Source organism: Cebus imitator, unplaced genomic scaffold, assembly GCF_001604975.1.
Source record: "Cebus imitator isolate Cc_AM_T3 unplaced genomic scaffold, Cebus_imitator-1.0 Scaffold48, whole genome shotgun sequence".
In the NCBI taxonomy this organism is placed as follows: Eukaryota; Metazoa; Chordata; class Mammalia; order Primates; family Cebidae; genus Cebus; species Cebus imitator.
The window spans coordinates 1,727,889-1,751,750 of NW_016107363.1; the positions used below are offsets into that span (position 1 = coordinate 1,727,889).

At 39.1% G+C, this 23,862-nt stretch overlaps 1 protein-coding gene across 1 annotated transcript in view; it reads right to left on the minus strand.

The window, feature by feature from the left end:
- Nucleotides 1–19,504, minus strand: part of SYNPR (synaptoporin) — a 340,334-nt gene extending 320,830 nt beyond the window's left edge. The window contains exons 1-2 of the mRNA XM_017527363.2: nt 19,300–19,504; nt 19,113–19,178 (exon numbers count right to left, since the gene is read on the minus strand). Of these exons, the coding sequence (XP_017382852.1) occupies nt 19,113–19,178; nt 19,300–19,317 (84 nt within the window). The 5' untranslated portion in view covers nt 19,318–19,504. The remainder of the gene's footprint in view (nt 1–19,112; nt 19,179–19,299) is intronic.
- Nucleotides 19,505–23,862: the final 4,358 nt, after the last annotated feature.

Below are 23,862 nucleotides of genomic sequence, written 5' to 3' on the forward strand. Positions count from 1 at the left end.
CAAGAATTATAACAGTGAGATAAATCTAATTGACCCCATCTTGCTTCTAATCTCCAAATTGCCCTTGCTCATTCCTGAGTTTAGGCCAAGCCAACAATTGGAGGAATTTATAGTTTAAAACAAAGAACAAATCCCTTTCTAAAACTAATAATAGGTCACAAGATTAGGATTATGGGAGGGGCCTGAATTCTGCTAAAATGTAGGTGTCATTAAAGGATAACCAGCCATTGTTCCCTAGCTGCTTTCCCATAATTCCTTGCTGTTTGGGAGTCATAGTGCCAGAGGTCACAAGATCTGTGACTTTCCTAACATTTCCAAATTGCTCCTATAGATAATATAACCTAAGATTGGTCTTTTGAGATGTTTTTAGACTTTTGCATTCTGGCAACCAACTGATTCCACCTGGATCTATGACTCATGACTCAACTAGTCTTGTGGCCCCACAACCAGACACAGATTCAGCACATGAGGACCATTCACCCCTATGATTGCATCTCCAGCCAATCAGCAGCACCCATTCCCTAGCCCACTGTCTACCAAATTATCCATAAAAACCCTAGCCTTTGAGTGCTTTGGGAAGCTGGTTTTAATTACTCCCATCTATCTGCTTGTCTAGCCCTGTGATAATTTAACTCTTTCCTTACTGCAATATTGCTGTCTCACTGAATTGGTTTTATCTGCACACCAGGCAAAAATAACTCACTGGAAGATTAGAAAGGGATAAAACACTTGGAATTGCACATTGGCAGGTCTTGTTCATATGGCCAACACTACAATTGTGATGCATCTATACCACTGTTTCTCTCTTTAAACTGATTACCACTTTCCTTTTCCTCTTAAATGTCCATTTGCGGCCATGGGTCACTGCTTTTTATTTATTTATTTTTTGTTTGTTTGTTTTTTTAGATGGAGCCTTGCTCTGTCACCCCGGCTGCAGTGCAGTGGCACAATCTTGGCTCACTGCAACCTCCAACTCCCAAGTTCAAGTGATACTGTCTCAGACTCCCAAGTAGCTGGGATTACAGGAACATGCCACCATACCTGGCTAATTTTTTGTGTTTTTAGTAAAGATGGGGTTTCACCAGGTTAACCAGGATGGTCTTGATCCCTTGACCTTGTGATCCATCCACCTCAGCCTCCCAAATTGCTGGGATTACAGGCGTGAGTCACTGCACCCAGCAACGGGTCACTGTTAAATAATTACCAGACTATTTTGCTAATAACAGAATAAATAAATGTCTCAACGTGCTTTTCTGATAGCTAAACCTTGATGAAACTGTTTAATTTCTTGGTATCACATAACACTGAACAATGTTTATGACTTTTTGTCTGCTTCCCAAATAAAAGCATATCATCATTAAAACATAACTATTGTTATGGGATATACTTCTGCTAACAAATTAGTATAAAGTTTGACAACTGTCATTTTGCCTCCTATCAGAGACAGATAAAAAAGTTCATTCGTTAGTTTTATGTTTTTATTTTTATGCCTAAAATTGATCTATAAATTGCATAAAATTCATAAATACATAGAAATGCAAAGAATGCATGTAAAACATAAAGAACTGGTAAAGTCTGGAAAATCCAAGTTCTTATAAATTTCTAGGAGTTGCCTTGAAAAACTCACTGCCACCAACGTTGTGTGATGTGTTGAACAATAAATGTAAAAATGAATGTTTTAAATAACAGAGCCACTTCACAGTGAACATTTTCTAGCACATAACAGGCCCTAATGTAAATTATTTGCTTAAGTTTAGCACATTCCTCTTGAAAACCAGATGGATGGGGTAATTTTCTACAATTTTGCTGTCTAATATCGTAACTACTAGTTATCTAATCTTATTATTAAAAATAAATAAAATTAAAAACTCATTCCCTAGCTTGCTTAGTCATACTAGCCTCATTTTAAGTGAAGTATAACCATATGTAGTGAGTAACTATGGTATTGGACATAGAAGATACAGATTATTTCTATGATTGTGCAATGTTCTATTAGCCCTACTTTATAAATATTTAGTCATTCCTGATTATAATTCATTTATTATTTAAATTATAGACAACTAAACTGCACTTTTAAAGAGTAGAATTAATTATCTGACATTCCAGAAACTCAGTTCTTCTCAGTACATGACATGGTACCCGAAGCTGTATTACTAACTTATCCATTATTGCTAATATAAGCCACTGCCTCCATTTCCATTAAGGTTTGGACCCAAGATGCAGTCCTGATGTTTTTGTGCTTCCTAGATGTTTATCTGAAGTCAGGAAAAGGAGACCTTTGGAGTCACTAATTTCATCATCTCAAAAACGAAGCTAAGGTTTATTTCTGAACACCAAATTTCTCATTTCTCCACAGACCAGGCTCTTGAGAACCTCCTGTGTAAGAATGGGTCCATGTCTTTGAAGATGCAAACACAGTCCCTGGGGGAGCCAAGATGCTGTGGTGCAAAAGGAACAAGCTGGGGACTGTGGACCACGTTCAGAATTCAGCCACATTTTGTTTATTCTGGAAAGGATGGGCCTCACAGTGTTTGAAAAATAGAAAATGTTTCTAACATTAAAACCTCATACTATTAGCACTAAAATTTTATTTCTTTGTTCTCAAGAAAAGTGGAAATATCTGGATGTATTGGGCTTATATTACCACTGACCAACAGCTGGCCAGGGTGGAAGCAGCTACTCCTATAGGCAGAAACCCCTATGCTGTGCACCACACCTCTTATTACTCCTGTTGCCTCATCTGATGGCCCCATGTAGGTTTCTTCCTGCATTATCTGTCTGGCTCCCAACAGGCCTGGTTTGCATTCTGGCCCCAACATTTACTGGCCAGATGGCCTTGGGCATGCTACTGAGGTTCTTCAAAGGTAGGCTATCCAACCTGGGAGAGGAAACAGAATTATCTTCCAAAACAAATCAATAAAACAAAAGATTTACAAGCTCAAGGTGCTTTTGCACTTTCACAAGTAGATGGGGACAGGGTTAAGGATGGCAGGGAAATTATTGTGGGAAGCATCTAATCTCTTGGCTCTAAGTTTTTCCCACCATTTGCCTAGGCAACACTGTGGTTTTCATTTATACAAATAAAATAAGATCAATTTAGATCAAATCAAGATAAGTCTTTTATTTGTTGTTTCATCAAATATATTTATAAGAAAAGAAGTTTTAAAAGTACTTGATTTGAACTGAATTCAGAGTTCATGCTCATGACAGAATTCACCATCTGATTGAGACAGGTAATAAGCAGTTTCTGTAAAACCATCACTTTTGTCAATTTTGCCCTGCCAAGTACTGGCTCTTGATACAGGAATTGAATCTCTGGGAGAGGTTCAAAATTTTTCTTCCTGTTACTGCTAGGTTAAGCACAGAGGGTCTTTTTTGAAGCTCAGTAGACCCAGGATTAAATCTCAGCTCTGCTATTATAAAGCATACACACTTAACAATTACTTGTTTTTCTAAGCCTCAGATTTCTTGCCTGAAAAAAGGGAAAATAATGATGCATACACTTTAATAGTGTTGTTAGAAATAAATGACATAACACGTAGATAATACTTAGCACAGGGCCTGGAGCTCATTAACTATATAATGTTAACAACTGCTTTATCATCCACAGAGAGGCCAGCATAGCCCAAAATAGCAATATGTGAGGCAGAGGCCAAGTGAATCCATAATGCTATCTCAGTTAATTACAAGTGTGGTCAGAAATATGATCTGAGAAAGAGGGGAAATACCCTTGGCATCAGGCAGTTTCTGGATTTATTTTATTTTATTAATAGGGTATTCTATCGTCTAAAAGTCAGATATGCCTCAGATTTTGCAGATGGTGCAATAGCACTCTATTCTGCCTTTCTATCAAAAGAATTATTAAAGTTCCAAGTACCTCAAATCCATTTCCAAAGTAGGCATGGTATAAATTTGTATATATGTGTCTCAGCCACATATATACATAAACTGCAATTTCAGAAAAGTACTGAATATGCACTAACATTTATGAGTATCATTTAAAGTAAAATAATAATGTTTCTTAGGATACATTAACATAATAAATCATATAAATAAGATACAAAAATGCAAACATATTATAAAATTGTTTAGCTTATAAAAGATTTATAACAACAGTAATTACCTTTGACTTTCTAAAAATCACATCTAGTTTTATATGATGGGTTCAGAGAGAGGAAGATTCAGTATTTGCCTCTCTGCCCAAGTGAGAGAACAACAATCTAAATAATTTCCAAATGGTGGAGTAGTACAATGACCTAGAAAGATTAAGGCAACAGCTTATGTAAAAGTCCACGTGAACAGCATTATGAGTTTGGCAGCCTTGGCTTTTGTTTTACGAATCTGTTCTGTTCATTAAAATGTTTCCAAATGAAAATAAGAATATAAATAATTTTACCAAAAAATACAAAATCTCATTACAAAATTAGAGTACAAAGTCAATCAAGATTTCATTTCCACTATCAAATTGTAAAAAACATTTGACTGGTAATACCTAATTGATAACACCTCAATGGAGGGCAATTTGGTAATTATTCTAAATAACTTAAAAATGTATAACCTTCTGAGCCAGTGATTCTATGTCTGAGTTAATAACAATAAAGGCATAGTAATTATTCATCTTTAAAAAGGAGTTTCTTGCAAGTATTGAAAAGAATATACATTCGAAAACTACCTAAGTTAGGAATTAAAGAATCTCTAGGATAGGCATACAGTGTAATCATATATACCCATTATAATTATGGGAAAAGACACTTTATCTAGTGGCATGGAAAAACAATTCACAATATATTAAGGGGAACAAAACAGGTGACAAAACAGTGACCCTTCTAAGAACCCATTTGTTATGGGCTGAATTGGGTACTCCAAAGATGCATATGTTGATGTCCTCACTCCTAGTACCTCAGAATGTGACCTTACTGGGAAAGAGGGCCATTGCAGATAGGATTAGTTAAGATGAGGTTATATTACGAGTGGAGCAGGCCCCTAATTCAATATCACTGGTATCATATAAAAAGGGAAACTTTAGGTGCATGCATGTGCGCGCGCGTGCATGCACACACACACACACACACACACACACACACACACACACACGAAATTCCATGTGAAGGTGGCGGCAGAGATCAGGACAATACTTCTGTAAGTCAAGGAACACCGAATATTGCCAGCAAACCTCCAGAAGCTACAGAGAGTCATGAAACAGATTCCTCTTCATGCCCCTCAAAAGGAACCAACCTTGCTGGCATTTTAATCTCAGACTTCTAGTCTCCAGAACTGCGAGATAATACATTTCTAAGCTACTTAGTCTGTAAGTCTGTAGCAAATTAATAAATTATGTCGTTTGCCCTAGCAAACATATCACTTTTATAGACAAAAACGTTCATGAACATAAATGATATCTAAAAGTACATTTCAAAATATTAAGGTTAGTTACCTCTCATTGGAAGAACACTAGATAATTTTAAGTAACTAATTTTTGCTTATTTTGTGATTGTTAATAAACATTTTGCTTATGCATAAAATGGCTCTAAATAGCATGTCCAAAAAATACTTCACCCCAAAGACAAATATTCTTGTGACATTTGGCAGCAAAGCAGGCATGGGAGTGGCAAGAAGTCAGACAGACATGGTTTGAAACCCTGCCTTGGTCACTTACCACCTGTGTGACTTAAGGCAAGATATGAATGAAAGTATATAATGTAGGTAGCACTGACATGGTTCAGCCTGGCACGTAGCAAGAATTCATTAATGTATAGCCATTATAGTTAATTTCTGCTATTTTGGGGGCTTTTTTTTTGTAAATAAACAATTATGTTATTCCCTTCAGAAAACAGCTTAACAAATTCATGGTCACTTTTCCAAAGCCTACAGACAGCCTGAGGCTACAGTGTGTCTCAGACGCCGATCTAGAACTTGACACTCTGGTCTAATCATTCTTTCCTTGCCCACCACACCTGCCTAATTTTACTGTCCCACTCAAATTCACTTCAGTTATAATGAGCACAATAATAATGCCTGCTAGTTATCATTATTTCTACTCTTATAAATATGAAAGGCCCAGAGGTTAAGTAATGTGTCCAAGGTCACGTAGCTTGTAACTAATGGAGCTGATGGTCAAATCCAAGCATTTTTTTCTATTTCTAAATGAGGACAGAGTGAATAAAACCAAGTTTTGGTTTTTTTTTTAAGCTAGCACTACAGGGTGACTATAATAAATGACAATCTCTTGTGTATTTTCAAATAGCTAGAAGAACAGAGTTTGAATGTCCCCAACACACACAAAAAAATGGCAAATGTTTGAGGTGATGGATATGCTAATTCCATAATCTGAACATTACACACTCTATACATGTATTGAAATATCACATTATATCCCCAAAATATGTACAATTATGTTAATTTAAAAAATGTTAAAGCACTAGCAACTTAAAATTATGCACTGCAGAATGATGTTTTGGCCAAAGACCAACCATATATATAATGATGGTCCCATAAGATTACAATACTGAATTTTTACTGTACTCTTTCTATGTTTAGATGTTTAGATACAAAAATACTTACCATTGTGTTACAGCTGCCTACAGGATTCAGCACAGTCACATGCTGTGCAGGTTTTTAGCCTAGGAGCAATAGGTTATACGTGTAGCCTAGGTGTGTAGTAGGTTATCCCATCTAGGTTTATGTAAGTACACTCTACGATGTATGCACGATGAGGAAATCACCTAATGACACATTTTTCTCTGAGCCTATTCCTGTCATTAAGCAGCACATGTTTGTATATGCATATGAGAAAGAGACAGAGAGAGAAACTACAATATTTACACTTCAAATTTACCTACTGTTGCTGGTAAACATAGACTTTTCCCTCAGCATAGCTGGATTTTAATGCCACTATCAATTTCATACACATTCTTTTTTTTTTTTTTTCAGCAATGAAGTATGTATCTTTAAAAGGAAATTTCAAATTCATCTCCTAGGTGGATGGTGATCACACAATAATAATGCTTTGCTTTCAACTGCTTCATAAATAAAATCTGTGAATCTGACAAGAAAAGTTCTTACCTAAACTCTAGTTGATGATTATGACACATGAAAACGTACCTTTCCCCTATCCTCACAAACCTCCAGGTGTAGATGGACATTAAAGTTAGTCCATCAGATATTTCTCTTACGGGAAAGATTTCTCAGATATCTGAGCTTTAGTATTCTGGATTCGAGGACAGTCAACCTCTACTGAGCCCTCTCCCATAAAGTGGAGGGGAACTTTCATACACTTAAGCTCATTTTATTTCACAACTCTGTGTTACGGTTGTTTATTCTCATTTTACAGTTCAAGAAATTGAGCGACAGAAAGATAAAGGTATTTACCCAACATTTCTCAGCCATTAATTCATTTTTGTCATTAAAAAAACATCTTTGATATAAGTAAAACCCCTGAGGAACTTGAGGTTCAACGATGTTGATCTGCCCATGAACATACCCAAAATCTGTGGTTGAGACTTAGTTTGCATGGCTTCAAATCCGGCACATTCTAAATCACAATAATAATCTCTATTCATTCAGTCACCCCCTTTTCCCACTGAAATGTCTCTCAGGATCTCCATTCTTCACTGAGATCATGGGTTTGTACTCAGTAATTTTCTAGTATCTCCCTCCCAATCGAACTCTTATCTTCTCAATTCTCAACTGGAAAGATGCTGAAAAGCGTGCCAACTGTCCATCAGGTGTAAGGTGAAGCCAGTGCATAAAAGGCCAGCCAGAAAATCTCAGAGTACACCAGATGGATGTGTGAGAACTTCCTGTTAAAGCACACAAATGCTTCCAAATATTAGATACAAAGAATGGCGACTCACACATACACAACGGACAAAGTTCATTTATTTCTCCATCATCCATGATGGAAGCTTGCTGGTTTGCATAATTTACCAGACATCCAAAGGAATTTAAATGTTCACAGTCTTACTAAATATCAATATCCTTCCTAAATCCTACAGATACTTTTATCTGTATCTGCATGTTTCAACAACATATTTCTAAATTTCAATTTCTTTATACAATGAATCAGTGAATAAAGATTTTGTTAAAAAAAAGATACACAAGGTCAGTAAAATTTTCTCAAGGAGTAGGAGTGCTTTTGAAAAGTGAAAAGGTCACTGAGAAAGTATGAACATCGTTAGTCAAGAGGGCATTTAAACTTTGCTTTTTCTATTGGTAGCATGAGATCACATAAAGGGAACAGAATTAGGAATTAGAAGACATGACTTTAAGAAGAAATTAATGTATATTGTTCCTGCTGTTTTCAGCGGGAAATCATTTAGCTCTAAGACCTTGGAGTAATGAGTGATTACCATTAATGGAAGACAATGCAGAAAAATTATGAAAAGCATGGAATCTGGCATCCAGCTGCCTGAGTTCAAATCCTGGCTCTCTTACATACTAGCTATATGACTTTAGGCAAGTAGTGGGATCTCTCCAGGCCTTAATTTTCTCATCTGCAAAAAGGAGTTTTTCATTAGTTCTTCATAAAGTAACATGAAATTATATGCAAAACATGTGCATACACTTAATAAAGCACTTGTCTCTACATATTATTTTAAACATTACCATGTTTACTCTATGATCATCTTATGCTATAACTTGGATGTTTGTCTCCTTCAAATCTCAAGTTGAAATTTGATCCCTAATTTTGGAGGTAGGACCTACTAGGAGGTTTTTGAGTCATGGCGGCAGATCCCTCAAGAATAGATTAATGCCCTTCCCAGGGGAGGGCTGTGTGAGTGAATTCTCTATTAGTTCCTGGCTGTTAAAAAGAACCTGGCACCTTCTCCCCACCTTTTGCTTCCTTTCTCACCATGTGATCTCTGCACACACCAGCATCTCTTTGCATTCTGCCATGAGTAGAAACAGCCTGAGGCCTTCACCAGATGTGAATAGTTACACCAGGTTTCTTGTACAGCCTGCAGAGCCATGAACCAAATAAACCCATTTTCTTTGTAAATTACCTAGCCTCATGTATTCCTCTATAGCAACACAAAGCAGACTAAGACATCTGACAATCAACATTCTTCCAACAGAAAAAAAATGGGAACAAAAAACAATATAACAATGCTATAGTGAAACCTTTTGTGTTTATTCCAGTGCTAGAAAGTTTAGGAATGCTTAATTGTGATTGTAAACATATCATCATCTTCAATGACCTCTTTCTCAGTTACAGTTAACTAATCTTGCAGATACTGCTGGAAGTTTTACTAATATTAGCTTTCTTAACCATCACACCGCCAAAAGACATGACTCTTATGATACTCATTTGATAGTTGTGGACCCTGAGGATGAGCATAATTATGCAATCTGCTTAGTGTTCTTTGGCTGAAAAGAAGAGCAAAAATTCAGCATAAGCCTGGCCCCAAAATTCATGCTTCTTCAAGTTCCACATTGCCTTCTACATTTTTGCAATAGTATTTGCCCATCAACAAATTCCTCCTTTCCCTCTCCTCAAAGAAATAGCACCTATCACACAAGGCAATCCAATGACTCTTTCATGAGTAATTTGTTTTTCTACTACATTAGTAAACACATACATACAATAAATGACTATAATAATTAATGTAGTCTTCTAACATCAAGAGCCAGAGCTGAATTTACCAACAAATATATGAATAAAAATGAAGTTTGAGGGAATACATTTTCATTCACAAATTGTCTTATAATTAGGCAAAACCTAATCTTTTTTTTTTATAAAGAGGTTTTCAACAAACGGACAAGACCGCATAAGCCAGTGGAGGCCCATGTGCTGAAGAGCCAAAGGCGTACCTGTTTGGATTATATTATCAGTGTGAATCCACTCAGCTGTCCCCTAATCAGAGAGCATTCCAAGAATACTGATGCCAAAATCTCAAAGGTATAACATCTTGAGAAAATTACCAGTGCTACTTCAATAAAAGAAGTACTGGCTTAAAAATCATTTACTTTTAAACCAGACATGTACACTTCTCTCTGGGTCTGACCTGTTAATGACTTTAAAGACTGTCATGATCACTGCTCAGCTGAAAGAACAGACAAAAGGGGAATATTTTGAATATCATGACCCTTTTTTTCAGGCCACAGTGACAGGATAGCAGTGGGCATTTGACCTATGGCAACCAATTTGTGGACTGGCTATTGACTTATGATTTTGCCTGGGGTTGATAGCTGTGTCCAAACTAAAATAAATTTTTTATTAGTTGAACCAATCATATTCCTTCTCTTAGGACATTAGATAAGAATAGTGAAAAGAATAAATGGGAAACAGAAAGGGAACACAGAGAAAGGGAAGGCAGGACAGTGGCCAAGACATAATAATAGTGGCACACTTGCTAAGGCATTCTTGCTGCTCACTGACTTGAAGCCAAGATATGAGACCTGAGCCTGTCTCAGTCCTTGAACTTTTATTTCTGTAAAAGTTTTCCACCATTATCATGAAGTGGGTATCCATATAACAGCCTTGTTTCCCAGACAGTGGTGCCTATGTGACTTACTCTCCTCCGTAACCAAGCTAAACAACTGTTTCCAGAAAAAGCCTCACAATTCTGCTTCACAATGGAGATCATTAAGGGGAATCTCCATTTCATCCAATGTGTTTCTGAGAATTCATTTACTTATTTTTTATTCCCTTCCTTCCTTCTCTTCTTCTCTCATTTTCCTAACCAACACTTACTAAGAACCTACCACCTGGGTGTTTTCGTGGGGGCTGCAAATGTCCCTGGAGTTGGCCTTACTGTGTGCTAAGCACTGTGTTAGAAACATAAAATGCACTGATGAGCAGGTCAAACAAGATCCCTGCTCTCACATTGCATTTACTCTGGTTGAGGAACTAGAATGAAAAGTCATTAAATAGTGTGCTCTGGGAGCCATCAGAAGGCTGACCTTATCTAGTAAGACCTCCCTGATATCCACATGACACTGAAGGGAGAAGAGGAATTCATCAACTAAAAAAGGGTGAGTGAAAGGGAGAGGAAATGTTCTGGGCAGTAGAAGTGGCATGTACAAAAGTTCATGAGAACAGCAAGAAACCATCACCAGGCCCCCAAAATATCCAATAAATGTGAAACGTGTACAGAGTAAGAAATTATCTCTTGGTATGAGAGTTAAACGGGCGAGAATGGACTGCATTCCCCTATCCTAAGGAACTTTCCCCAGTAAGGTTTGGACAATTCATCACGTTCAACTGGCAGCATCATTCTTTCTTGCAGGGTTCAAAGAGACTGACATCAAAGATAAAGGGTGGTAAGTGGGTTGGAAGGATTTAACCCCTCGAGGAGAAGAGGTCAAGTTCTTACACTTCACACCTCCCCCTGTGCTGTATCCAGTAACCATATTATGCTGTCCAGAGTCATGTAGGTTGGAAAAAGGTATTTCTTTATCATCACCATCATGGTTACAATTATCACTTACTTTCAAAGGATACTTACCAGATTGCTAAACACTTTTTATGCTTGATCTCACTTAAAATTTCCAACACTATAGACAGGAGATATTGTCCCCAGTTTTCAAGTGAGGAAACTGAAGTCTTTAAAGGAGCCTAAGCTAATACATTGAACAGGAATAATTACACATACAACAAAAGTCAAATACATTCCCACAGAAGATGAAGAATCAAAGGAAGACCATGGTTCTGTGCACATACTCCTTAGAGAGATTTTCTACCTTTTTTTCTACTAGCACATAATTGTTTTGCTTCACATGTCCCCATATCTCAGTGAGTGAGAGATGTGGGTCCATTGGGGAATACAGAAATAAGGATGGTGTTTCTACTTCAGCGTAACTCTAGGGTTTTCCCCATGTTTCTGTGTGGGAACTCCCAAGGGCCTGGAGCACCTGGACATTACAGTGTGGTTAGTAAGTGCCTGTAGATGACCCTATAAGGACCTTCAGCTACACCCTGGAGAATTCAGTTGGGTGCACTGTGTCTTTCAAATGTAGGAAATTGTCTATGGATTGTTATTTGAGAAAGGCCAGGAAAAGTATCTCTCCCTACCTCAACAAAAAACCCCTGAAGGCCGAGCGCTTGCCATGCTTCCATTAGACCTTCCCTCTTAGGTTCAACATTGGCCTCACTGGAATTTTCTTTGAAATGTGAGTATTTCAAGGAGCAAGTGTCTGAAGAGTCACTCATGCTATGGTAAAAACAGTCCTGCCGGTATGAGGACCCTCCGCACTGGAGTACAGCGATAGAGGGACTAAAAAGAGGTTTAAGAAAGTCTGAATCCAGATTTTCTACCTCAGAGTTTTGCCAAGACTTTAACTTGCAAAAAGTTATCTGAAATGTCCTAAATTATCCTTTGATGAATGTCTTCTTTCTCCCTTTTCAGCACCCTCATCTTCATAATCATTTATTGAGCACCTATCACAGTACGGGTACTAGGCAAGGGACCTTCCTTGGGTAAATCAGTTAATCATTACAGCAACACTTTGAAGTAGGAGCTATAATCAGCCCTATTTAACAGACGTGAAAAAAATGAAGTCTCGTGAATTCATTAACTTGCCCAAGGTAACAAAGCTAGTAGAAAATAAAACCTGAATTCAAATCCATAAGAAGCATTCCTGACCCTTTTCTCTTTTATTCTGTACTTGTGAAGCCAAACACCAATTGTCTTAATACACTCAGGAAAGCATTAAGTGATGAATCCATCAGCACACTGGGGAGACTCTTGTTTGTTGTGCACTTATTGATTCATATTCCAATTGCACATGACTTTTGTCACCAATTGGGAGGCTAGAAGGTGGTAATTAAATCCACATTAATATAGCTTTAAATTACCTCAAACTGTCAATGGTAGATTACTGCTCATGATTTAAATGAATTTTATGTAAGAATTTCCTGTCTTGTTTATACATAAGAAGAAAACTGAGTTCTCTGACTTATGCATACTTTTTTAACAAAAGAGAAAAAGAAGACCAAAAATGTGATTAAATTATTGGCTTTATAATCCAAGTCTTTTTCTACATATTTAAAATGAAAAGTACTGGTCTTTAATTGGAATCTCCTCTACCTTGGTTAATTAATAACTAACAGAAAATAATGCCAAATATAAAAGACAATTGATGTCTGTTGAATTCATCTCTAAATACAAATGCTCCTTGGCATTTTCAGAAAAGGCCTCAACTATGTACGTTGAGATAAACACTGTAAAATAGGATAACATCTGCTTTTTAAATCTTCTTTGAGGATTAGGGATAAGATATGGCAAGTGCTCACCACATTGGAAGAAGCAGAAGGGTGTAGCATTTAAGAGAATAAAGTTGGGAGTGAGGCTGCTCAAATCTTGGCTTTGCCACTTTCTACAGTTTTGCCCCTGATGAGCTGGTTAACATCTTTCAGCCTCCTGGTGAAATAGGAACTTTAAAGTTACATAGATTCAACACAGTGATGTAAGAAAAATATGGTAATACAGTCTCCCATATGATGCCTGCATGACAGAGTAGCTATTATTACTTCTCTCATTAGGAGTTTAAAATGATGGCTATAGAAAACTGTATTTAATTGCATATTATGATGACACATTTCACTTTGTTATCAACAGCATAAATTATAAATGTTATTAAGAGAGCAGTGTGATACTTGCTTGAAAAACAGGGCTTAGAATTTAAATTCAGAAATGAAGATTATATAAATGGCAGTGTCTCCATTGAAATCAAGTAGACCTATACCTCAGACATGCTGCATCTTTGGATTCACTGGCCTCCTCGGTTAGGCACGGAGGCAGATTGGAAAGGGAGAATGGAGATGTGAAGTCCAGGGTTATGGCAGAAATTGTATCACAAAATTGGGGATGAATCTCAAGGATTACAGGAACTAGGCAAATTGAGTCAGCAGTTTATTCCAAAAGCACAGAATTCAGGGCTGCAGCAAGCCACACAAACATTGTTTTGGGAAGTTTAAGTCCTTCAGATAACCTTAAGTCTGCGCCATTGTGGTCCTCAACAATATGGATGTGTTGAGATCTCCACTTTTCATTTTACATAAATCCACAGCTGCAAATTCAGTGCACTGTATATAGTAGATGAAAGAAAGAACGTACTAACATAATTTTTTAAAAGGAAAGGGAAAAAAGGACACCAAAGGCCAACTGGAAAAATACTAAAGCAGGAAAATAAGAATGATCTGTGGAAGACAGGACTATATCAATTTAGTTTTTCAGAGTCTGAAATGGGGTAAGTTTAATATATATATGAAAATGGGGTAAGTTTAATATATATATAAAAGTGGGAGAAGCTTTATATATATATATTCTGAAATGATATGGGGTAAGTTTAATATATATATAGCCATTTGAAAATGGGGTCTGAAAATGGGGTAAGTTATATATATATATATATATATATATATATTGCCATTTCCAAATGATGGTTTAAGAGATTTGCTGGACTTACTGGATTTATTTTATCACCGGGCAATAAATGAAAAGACCACCAGAATCAGTGCTATGTACGAATTTTTCTGTTTTGACCTAAAAGATAGTGAAAAGTACCCTGACCTCATTTAAGTAGAGATTAAGGATGTGGGAGTTTTGCCTGCAAGTCTTTGAAATTGGCTAAAGCTTTCCCCTCAAGGCTTGACTTTTATACATTATTAAGACTTTAAATCTACTGTATCCGTGAATCCTTCCTAAGGAAAGAACACATAAATAAAGTGGATTTTTCCCACTATAAAATCCAAAAGTAGAAGATGACTTTAAAGGTAATACCATTTCATGTGGGTAATCCATAGAAAATAATGTAAAATATGAGCAATTTTTTAGAACTTCTTGTATCTGTGTACAACTGTAGGCAGGTGATATGCCCACCATTCTTCCTGCATACCACAGTTTACCATCAGCCTCTCCCACTGTCTACCCACTGCATCTCAAATTACACCCTTCTGAAAAAAAATCAATTTTAACAGTTCAGTGCTTTATATCTACACTTCACTCTGTGCCCATATAAATTACACACATGCACATTCACCCACAACCAAAACTATATTTTTTACTTATGCAAATATGAGGCTCTATATATTATTTTAAAATATGAATGAATTATCTACACGTTTATTAGAAGGATAAATATTGCTTCTTCAACAATGTTATTAAATACTAAGAATAAAACTTATGTTTTTTCACTTAACAATTTTATCAAATACAGTGATATATTGACCTGCAGGTCAATGCATATTAATTGAATTCATTCTTTTTTTTGTTTGTATTTTTCTGAGACAATGTCTCACTTTGCCATCCAGGCTGAAATCTGTAGACTTGACCTCATGGGCTTACGTGATCCGCCCACCTCAGCTTCAGAAGCACCTGAAATTATAGCTATGCCCCAGTATGCCTAATGTTTTAATTTTCTTTCTCTTTTTTACAGCCTCACAGGATTTTTGTTTGATCATAATGTGGACAAGAAAAAATGTATTCCTATTCCTTTTGATATTAACAGTTTTACTGAGTTTGTTTTCACTTTCTGTCAAATAACACGTAGCATATCTTGTTGATACGGATTCTCATACCCATTTAGATCCCATATGGTCATTAGAATAATACAGCCTTCTGATTTTAAAAGCAACTGATTGCTTATAGAAAAATGCTATGCATCATGCATTTAAGCAGAAAAAGAAAAATGAGAACATGTCTTTCATGTTTTATATCAATTAACTTACAGGATGATGTGAAAATAGTTTGGTTATAATTTTAACAGAACTAAAACTCACTTCAACTAATGAAAAAAATTCCAACACTGAAGAATCAAATATCTACCAACTTAGCTGACATTCCTGACAAAATAAATGTCTTCCGTTGCACTGAATATGAGAATTAGAAATTTACTATATGTTAAGGCATATTTTAATTAATATGTTCCAGAATTGCACTCTTTCCCTATGTTAACTAGGCTGGCCTTGAACTCCTGGGCTCAAGGAATCCCTCCATCTCAGCCTCCGAAATGCTAGGATTATAGGCATGAGCCACCAGGCCTGGCTAAATTCATTCTTTTTAATGGCAATATAATATTTCATAACACGATGAATCATACTTTAATTATTTTCCTATAATGGACTTACTAGTTATTTCCAGTTCTTTTCACTACAGATAATGTTGCAATAAAATATTCTTGAGAATATTGCTATCGTCTGAATGTTCATGCCTCCTCCCAAGTTCACATGTTGACATATAGTTCCCAAAGAGATGGTCTTAGGAGGTGGGACCTTTGGGAGGTGATTAGCTCATAAATGTGGAGACCCTGTGAATGGATTAGTGTTCTTATAAAGGTGTGAAGTGATCAGAGTTCTTCCCTTCTGCTATGAGAAGACGCAGCAAGAAGGCTCCATCTGTGAACCAGAAAGCAGGCCCTCACTAAACAATCAATCTGGCGGCATCTTGACTGTAGACTTTCCAGTATTCAAAACTATGAGAAATAAATTTCTACTGTGTATAAGCTATCCAGTTTATGGTGTTTTGTTGTAGCAATCTCCCAAACTAAGACACATATATCTTGACATGCACATTTATTTCTACAGCACGGAAAAATTGCAGCTTAAAGATGGTGTCAAGTTTAAAGCTGCTCTCCATCACTTTGTAAAACTTCCACAGAAACAGGAGAAACTGGGATATTTTAAGTGCTCTATCATTACCGGTTTACAATTTTTGCTGATTACCCAAGCAGTATGAGAGGGAAACAGAGACAAACAGATGAAATTTTCTGCCATCTAAGAAAGCACATTTTCTCTCATTGTCAATATCTCCTACAGAAAAAGATAACTCAGAGTGGCTCCTCAGGCCACTGTGTGCACACAAAATGTATGTTCTTTCCCTTTGTTCACTACTAACTATTTTCAGCAACTAGTACTTTCTTTCTCATGTCTCTAGCTCAGCTCTTTTAAAATGCTGGTCAACCAACTTATCTGACTTTTAAAATTTGCTTTGTCTATTATTCATGTTCTCTTCCACAAATGAGAGTCTAATTACTGAGGTAGAAGCAAAAAGCTCTTCCTCCTTGGAGCCTTAGAATCTTAGAAGAGAGAGGGGAAGGACTGCAAATAATTTAAATGTGGTAACTTAGTAACTTTTATTCTATTTCACTCTTTCTCTCTCACACACATATCCACACATACCCTTCCCCAAGGGGGAAAAAAAAAACGTATAAAACAGTATTTTGCAGTGGGATAAATTCTTATGAATGAATGAATGAATGAATGAATAAGAATCTAGTGGAAGTCCAAAGAATGATGTGAATCATTCAGTTTGGGATAGAGGAAAGGGGAAGGAATAAATATGAAAACAGTCTTCATTGAGAAGTTAACATTTAGTTGACATAAAAGACAAATATTTTCTCTAGGCTTGGAAGGTGAGGACACTCCATAACGTATGAATGGAAATAGCAAGAGCACTGAGGTAAAAGGGGCTTTTGAGTTTTGGAGGGATCTGGTATAGCTTAGAGTGGTGGTTCTCCAACTGTAATGTGCATAAGAGTTATGCAAGGAGCTCATTTAAAATGCAGATTCATGGGCACCCATTTTCCCAATATTTTGATTCTGTGTCCAGAAATCTGTAATTTGAATAAGTTCATCCAAATAACAAACACCTTTTTATATACCAGTAGAGGCTGTGTGATGAGCAGTGGCACAAAATCATGTTGCAGAAGTATTGGGGTGATCATGAACTAGTATTTCAGGTAAGTTAGAGTGTGAGACAAGAAGAGATTCTGTCAGAAGATAATGTCAGGTCTTTGAACTTGGTTTTGAGAGCTAATAGCTTGACAATGGAGCTATTATTTTCATCCCTAAAGCCACTGCTTCACAGGTAATATTTATTGAGTGGCTGAATGGATGAATGTGGGCAGAATTCTGAGAAAGCAAACTGAAAGTTTCCAGAACTATGAGGATTGCTTGCTTGTTTAACTTGACTGTAAGGAAAACAGATTCACAATACCGAGCTCTGAACCATGGATTCAAGCCTTCCAAAAGCTGTCTTGGTGTATGTCAGATTGATATACTTATGCATTTTCATTCAAGTCTACAAACAAGGTAAATGTAATTATCTTGTACATCAACCGTGTAAACAATCATCACAGTTATGTAGCCATTGCCAGATACAAGCCCTTGGAGCTAAGATCTGGGAACAGAGAACAGGCTCTTACATAATTTCCCAGCCAGTCAGTTTTAGGGCCTGTGATTAATGCTACATGACAGGCTTTGAACTTTCTATTCAGATAGGTTTGCTTGCCTTTTGGAGCTCCTAGCAAGAAGAAACGTGTGACCTGCAGATATCACTCTGTATAACCATCATCCAGCCAACACTGACGTGGCTCTGCGGCCGTGTGGGTAACCGTTTCTGTACCTCACTCCTCTGCCCAGAGACAAATTGCAATAGGAGCGTCAGGGTGGTTTTACAGAAGTGGAATATAACTTACTGAAGCCCAGTCTCTGAAGAAAGCTATGGCAAACAACGCTGGCTCTTCTGGGTATAATCAGAAAAGCCCCAGAGTGGCCAGAGAAAAGAAACTGTGGTGGGGAAGGAAGGAGTTCTGCTCTCTTAACAGTCTGTAATAGCTTCGCAGCATCTTTCCCTCCCTGGAGCTCCCGCGGAGCAGCTGAACACGCGCTTTGAGCATCCCAGAGACGCCGAGAATCTGTCCCAGTTCTAACCAACTTTCTGAGCTTGGCCAAGTCTTCCGGTTCCTCCGCTCAGCCATAGGCCCTTCCACCCACCCTCTCATCCCCGCCAAGGTTCAGGTGAGGGGTCCGAGCCCAGCGGCAGCGCCTCCATCTACCCCCGTCCCCCATCTCCCAAGGGGGGGGGTCTTCTTTCCACAGCCCCTGCGCGTCTGCAAGCGGTGAAGTGAGACGACGCTTGTCTATGCACCTGCAAAAATGCGTCCACACGCCCGCCTCCCAGCAGGGTGCCTAGATCCTGTCCCCACTGCCTTGGAACGGCACCTGGGGAGGGGGCAGGATTGAAGTCTCCGGCTTGAGGGTTGAATCTCCGGCTTGGAGCAGAACCGAGCAGCGAGCACCCCACCCGACCTCTCCTCACCTATCGCTGGCCGCTGGCGCCCCCCCCCCCCCCCCCCCCCCCCCCCGCCGGCGCACACACACTGCTACTCACCAGTTCCAGGGCTCGCAGGAAGGCAAGGGGCTCCTTCAGCACCCGGAAGCTGCCCGCAGAGGCCAGCTTTAGGGAAACGAGGCGAGAGAGAGAAAGCAAAGCGTGAGGAAGGGGCTGGGGGCGCGTCTCCCAAGCCGCGGGGTCCCCCCACCAACCAGAGCCAGCCGCCCTGCCCAATCCGTCTCACCTGACTCACAGGGTCCATACTCGCCCTCGCTCGCGCTTCTCAACAGTTCTCTTTAAAAATGAAATTCGCTTGGCGCCACCGTCCTCAGGGCCAGAAGCCCCTTCGGGAGCAGCCGGAGGAGCGACACCCTGGTGCAGCACGGCGAGGGCAGGGGGCTTCGGGGAGCCCACTGGCTAACGCCGGGCTCTGCGCTCCGGGAACCCAGCGCGCCGGGGAGGCGAGCCGAGCCGAGCCAGCGAGGGGTGGGCTGGGAAGAGCTGGGGCAGGGTAGAGACAACAGGGGAGGGGAAACCCGTGCAGCCAGGGGAAGGCTGTCATTGGCCAGCCGCGCTCCAGAGGGGAGGGCGAGGAGGTGGGCGAGGCAGAGCCCACAGACCTTGGTGCGGGGCTCAGCTGTGCGCCAGGTGCCTTCTGGCTCCGGTGAAACTTTGGGTCTGTTGATTGGGGAAAGCGGGCCGGCACCGTCAGCAAGACGGCTGTCCACCTGAAGAAGGGGGTTTCCAGATAGGAGGAAGACACTCACACCTTACATGGGACATCTGTGTGAGTTCTGGTGACTTCCGAACACCAAAATAATAATAATAATGATAATAGTGATAAATACATTTTAAAAAACTATTTGTGGCCGGGCGCGGTGGCTCACGCCTATAATCCCAGCACTTTGGGAGGCCGAGGCAGGTGGATCACGAGGTCAAGAGATCGAGACCATCCTAGTCAACATGGTGAAACCCTGTCTCTACTAAAAATACAAAAATTAGCTGGGCATGGTGGCACATGCCTGTAGTCCCAGCTACTCGGGAGGCTAAGGCAGGAGAATTGCTTGAACCCAGGAGGCGGAGGTTGCAATGAGCCGAGATGGCACCATTGCACTCCAGCCTGGGCAAAAAGAGTGAAACTCCGTCTCAAAAACAAACAAAAAAAAAACTATTTGTTGGCGCTTTCACTCATTCCTTCAAGCCTTTATGGAGCCTCCTTCCTGTGGGCAGGCAGTGCTAGGTGCTGGAGTACAAATAAATAAATAAAATAAAACAGGATAAGCACTGTCACTTCCCCCAGGGGAAGCAGAAGGGGAATAAAAACTTGCAATGTGGTACGAACAGTGATGTAGGGCAGGGCACAGGAGCCATGGGCACAGGGCAGGGAAGGGATCCATCTAGGCCTGCGGATGCTAGAGCAGAGGACGAGGACAGAGGAAACTGTCTAAAGAGGTGGAAACAAATGAATCTTGAATGTGGGACCATGTGCCTGTGGAAAACAGATTTAGCAAGCATGAACTGGCCAAGGTAAAATATTTCGTCGAAGGCTAATCAGGAAATGAAATTTAGGTCCCTTTCAAACTCATGTTATTTCTACTGAGATCTTTTGCCTGAGATCATATCCTGAAATGAACTCCCCTGCCAAACTCATAAATATAACTCTGGGTCCCTCCTCCAAAGTTAGACTCTTTTCTTGGAACTTAGTGAAAGGTGGTTCATGTTGTTTATTCCTAGTGGGCTAACCTTGCTGAATATAATAACAACAACAAAACAACTGAGTTCTTTCTATGAGCTGAACACTGTGCTAAGGGCTTTACAAACATTATTTTATTAAATATTCACAACCCCCCCATAATTTAATAATACTATTATTCCCATTTTAGAGATGAGGGAATTGAGGCCCATGGAAGGAAAGTGGCCTGCCCAAGATTGTCCAGCTGGCAGGTAATAAGTTAGAACTGATTTTTTCCAAGTCAGAAAAAGAAAAGAAGAAGAAGGGGAAGGAGGAAGAGGTGGAGGAGGAAGAAGAAGAAGTGAAGGAGGAGAGAGAGGAGAGCTCTTAGCTGCTACATCAAGTAGTGACATGTCCTCTTCCTTCTCACTCCTTTTGGATTGGATTCCATTTATGAGTGGTCTCCCAGCAACACACATAGTCCATCTGTTTACTACAAAAATTTGCCAAAAAGTTTGGAGTTAGTGTGTGTATGTGTGTGTTGGGAGGGGGGTATTTGATATGTTGAAGTGGATGAGAAATACGGAAATCAATAATTTGCTGTCTTGGAGGGGGAGACAGCAGGGCCAAAATATACTTTAAAAGACAGCTTCTGCTGTAGATGCCCCCCACTCATGAATTTTGCTGGAGAAAAACTAGAATTTAGTGAGTAGGAACTCCAGTGGAGTGGTTGCACCATCTGCAGTTAGCCAGTTTTGTTCCTACTGCGCTTCCTACATGCAGATAGAGCCTAAAACAATTAGAAACAGTTGTTTCAAAAATAAGCCATTATGCAACCATGGGGAGAACCAACACTAACAAGTACTGTGTGTACCCTACCATGTATGTATATGATCTTATGGGGGAAGTTACTTAACCTCTTCAAGACCTCAGTTTGTTTCTTTGTTTTAATCAGTAAAATGGAGCCAAAATGCCTATCTTAACTGGTTTTTGTGAGAACCCAATAGAATTTGCAGATAACATATCTAGGGCAGAGTCTGCATTTCATAATCCCTCCACATGTATTAGTTACATATCACTTCTACAGAAGCAAAGGTGAAGACTTGCAGGTCCATATCAGAGGCAGGGTAGGTTGTAGCAATGTCCTGCCACCCTCTGAAGTGCCTCTCCCTCAAGTATATCCCTGCCCTTTTGGAACCAGCAGTAGCCATGTGACTTGTTTTGACCAATAAAATATGGACATTTTATTGGTAATGTGTGAATTTCTGGGCAGAAGTTTTAAGAACCACCAGGTGAGTTGCCAAGGTATTTCCTTCTACCACAATGAATATAATAATTTCTACTTAGAGGTTACTCTGACAGCTTGGGTCCTGGTGTAAGGATGACGTAGGCAGAGCTGCAGCCACACCTTGATTGACCAGAAGCTGAGCAAAAAAATGCAGGTGTAATGCAGTTGGGGTGTAAGCAACTGAAAAGTATTGTTACTGCAATAAAACGTAACCTAGACTGACTGATAACACAGGTAGTAAAATAGCTGAACCAAAATTCTACCCTAGGTTCATATGATCTCATGGTCCTTGCATTTATCCTCTTTGCAGGGTAGTCAACTGGCTTACAGGTTATGACAGCTCCTGCATATGCTTAATAATGATAATTATTATTGTAATAGCTACTTCCAGTTGAGTTCCTGCTATATGCCAGGCATTGTGCTAAGTGCTTTACATACATCATTTAACTATCATAATTTCTTCTTTTCTAGATAGTATATCCAGCCTTAGAATGGCTATGTCATTTGTCTAAGGTCATCTGTGTATTTATGTCTCTTTATACAGGGAGAGAGACGTATTTAAAATATTGCCTACTTGCAGATCATTTGAGTTGAAAACTTGGTACAGAGGAAGTGTGATTACTGAGCCTGTTCCCACGGGTCTCTCTTCACACCCAATGTTCTTTCTGACTAACATGGTGGCATATTTTATTCCCGTTCTCCAAACACCATGTGAAGGAAGTCAGAATTGTGGCAAATAGCAGTGTAATAGCTTAGACAACAATTGTACATTGTCGGAGGATGCTTTTCACATTCCAGAAATGTATGAGTTTCCAACAGCTGCATCACCAAAATAACCCAAAGTTTCATATCACATTTGCAATGTTAAATATTTTGTAGGCTTTGGGTTAGAACCTCTGTATCCAGACCTGGAAATAACATTGGGTTCCCTAAAGAACTAGGTTGGGGGAGATAGGACAGATGATGTAAACACTGCCACAATATTACTATCAGTGGTTGAGGGCGACCCCTTCTCTTTTGCCCCAAGTTGATGAAAGATAATTTCTTTCTTACTTTAACAAATCTATTAAATAGATAAATGATAAAATTAACTTTGGTGGGGCATCAATGATCCATTTTAGTGGCCCATATTGATTATGTAAATCAAATAATTTCCAAATTCTCTTTTGTTTTGGGCCGTGGACCCATAGCTATGAAGACTTCCTTTGATATGCCAAGACAATCCATTTATTTACTGCAGTGGTCTGGGTCTCAATAGAGGGTGATTTGGGCCCTTCACTCCACTGGAAAACATGTGACAATATTTGGAGATGTTTTGATTGTTACCACACGGCAGTGGAGGGGGCGTGGCACGGGGACAGGGGATGACACTACTGGCTTCCAGAAGGCAGAAACAAGAGAAGCTGTTAAATATCCTACAATTCAAAGGGCAGTTGCCCAAACCAAAGAATTACCTGGAAACTGTCAATGGTACCAAGATTGAGAAACTTCAGCAAGTAAGGGCTGAGCGCCTATCGTACCCTAGTACTGTTCTAGGTACTGTGAACAGCTTGCCAAGGCTCCTGCCTTCACAAAGCTTACACAATAGGTAAGAAATACGTTCAGTCCAATTTAGTAAAGCTCAACATTTGCTAAATAAGCAAATGAAAATCAAGTTACAAAACCAACCATTTTGAATCTCAAAGAGGGTTAATCTTGAGTCAAAACTATACAAACCAAAGCACCAAGCTGCAATTTAAGAACTTGCATTATTCAGGCAAATTAAATCTTGTTCTCACAGGAAAGTCTACTTGGGTTTCATATTCCTATGTCTCTTGTGACAAAGAGAAAAAAACTAATTTAAAACT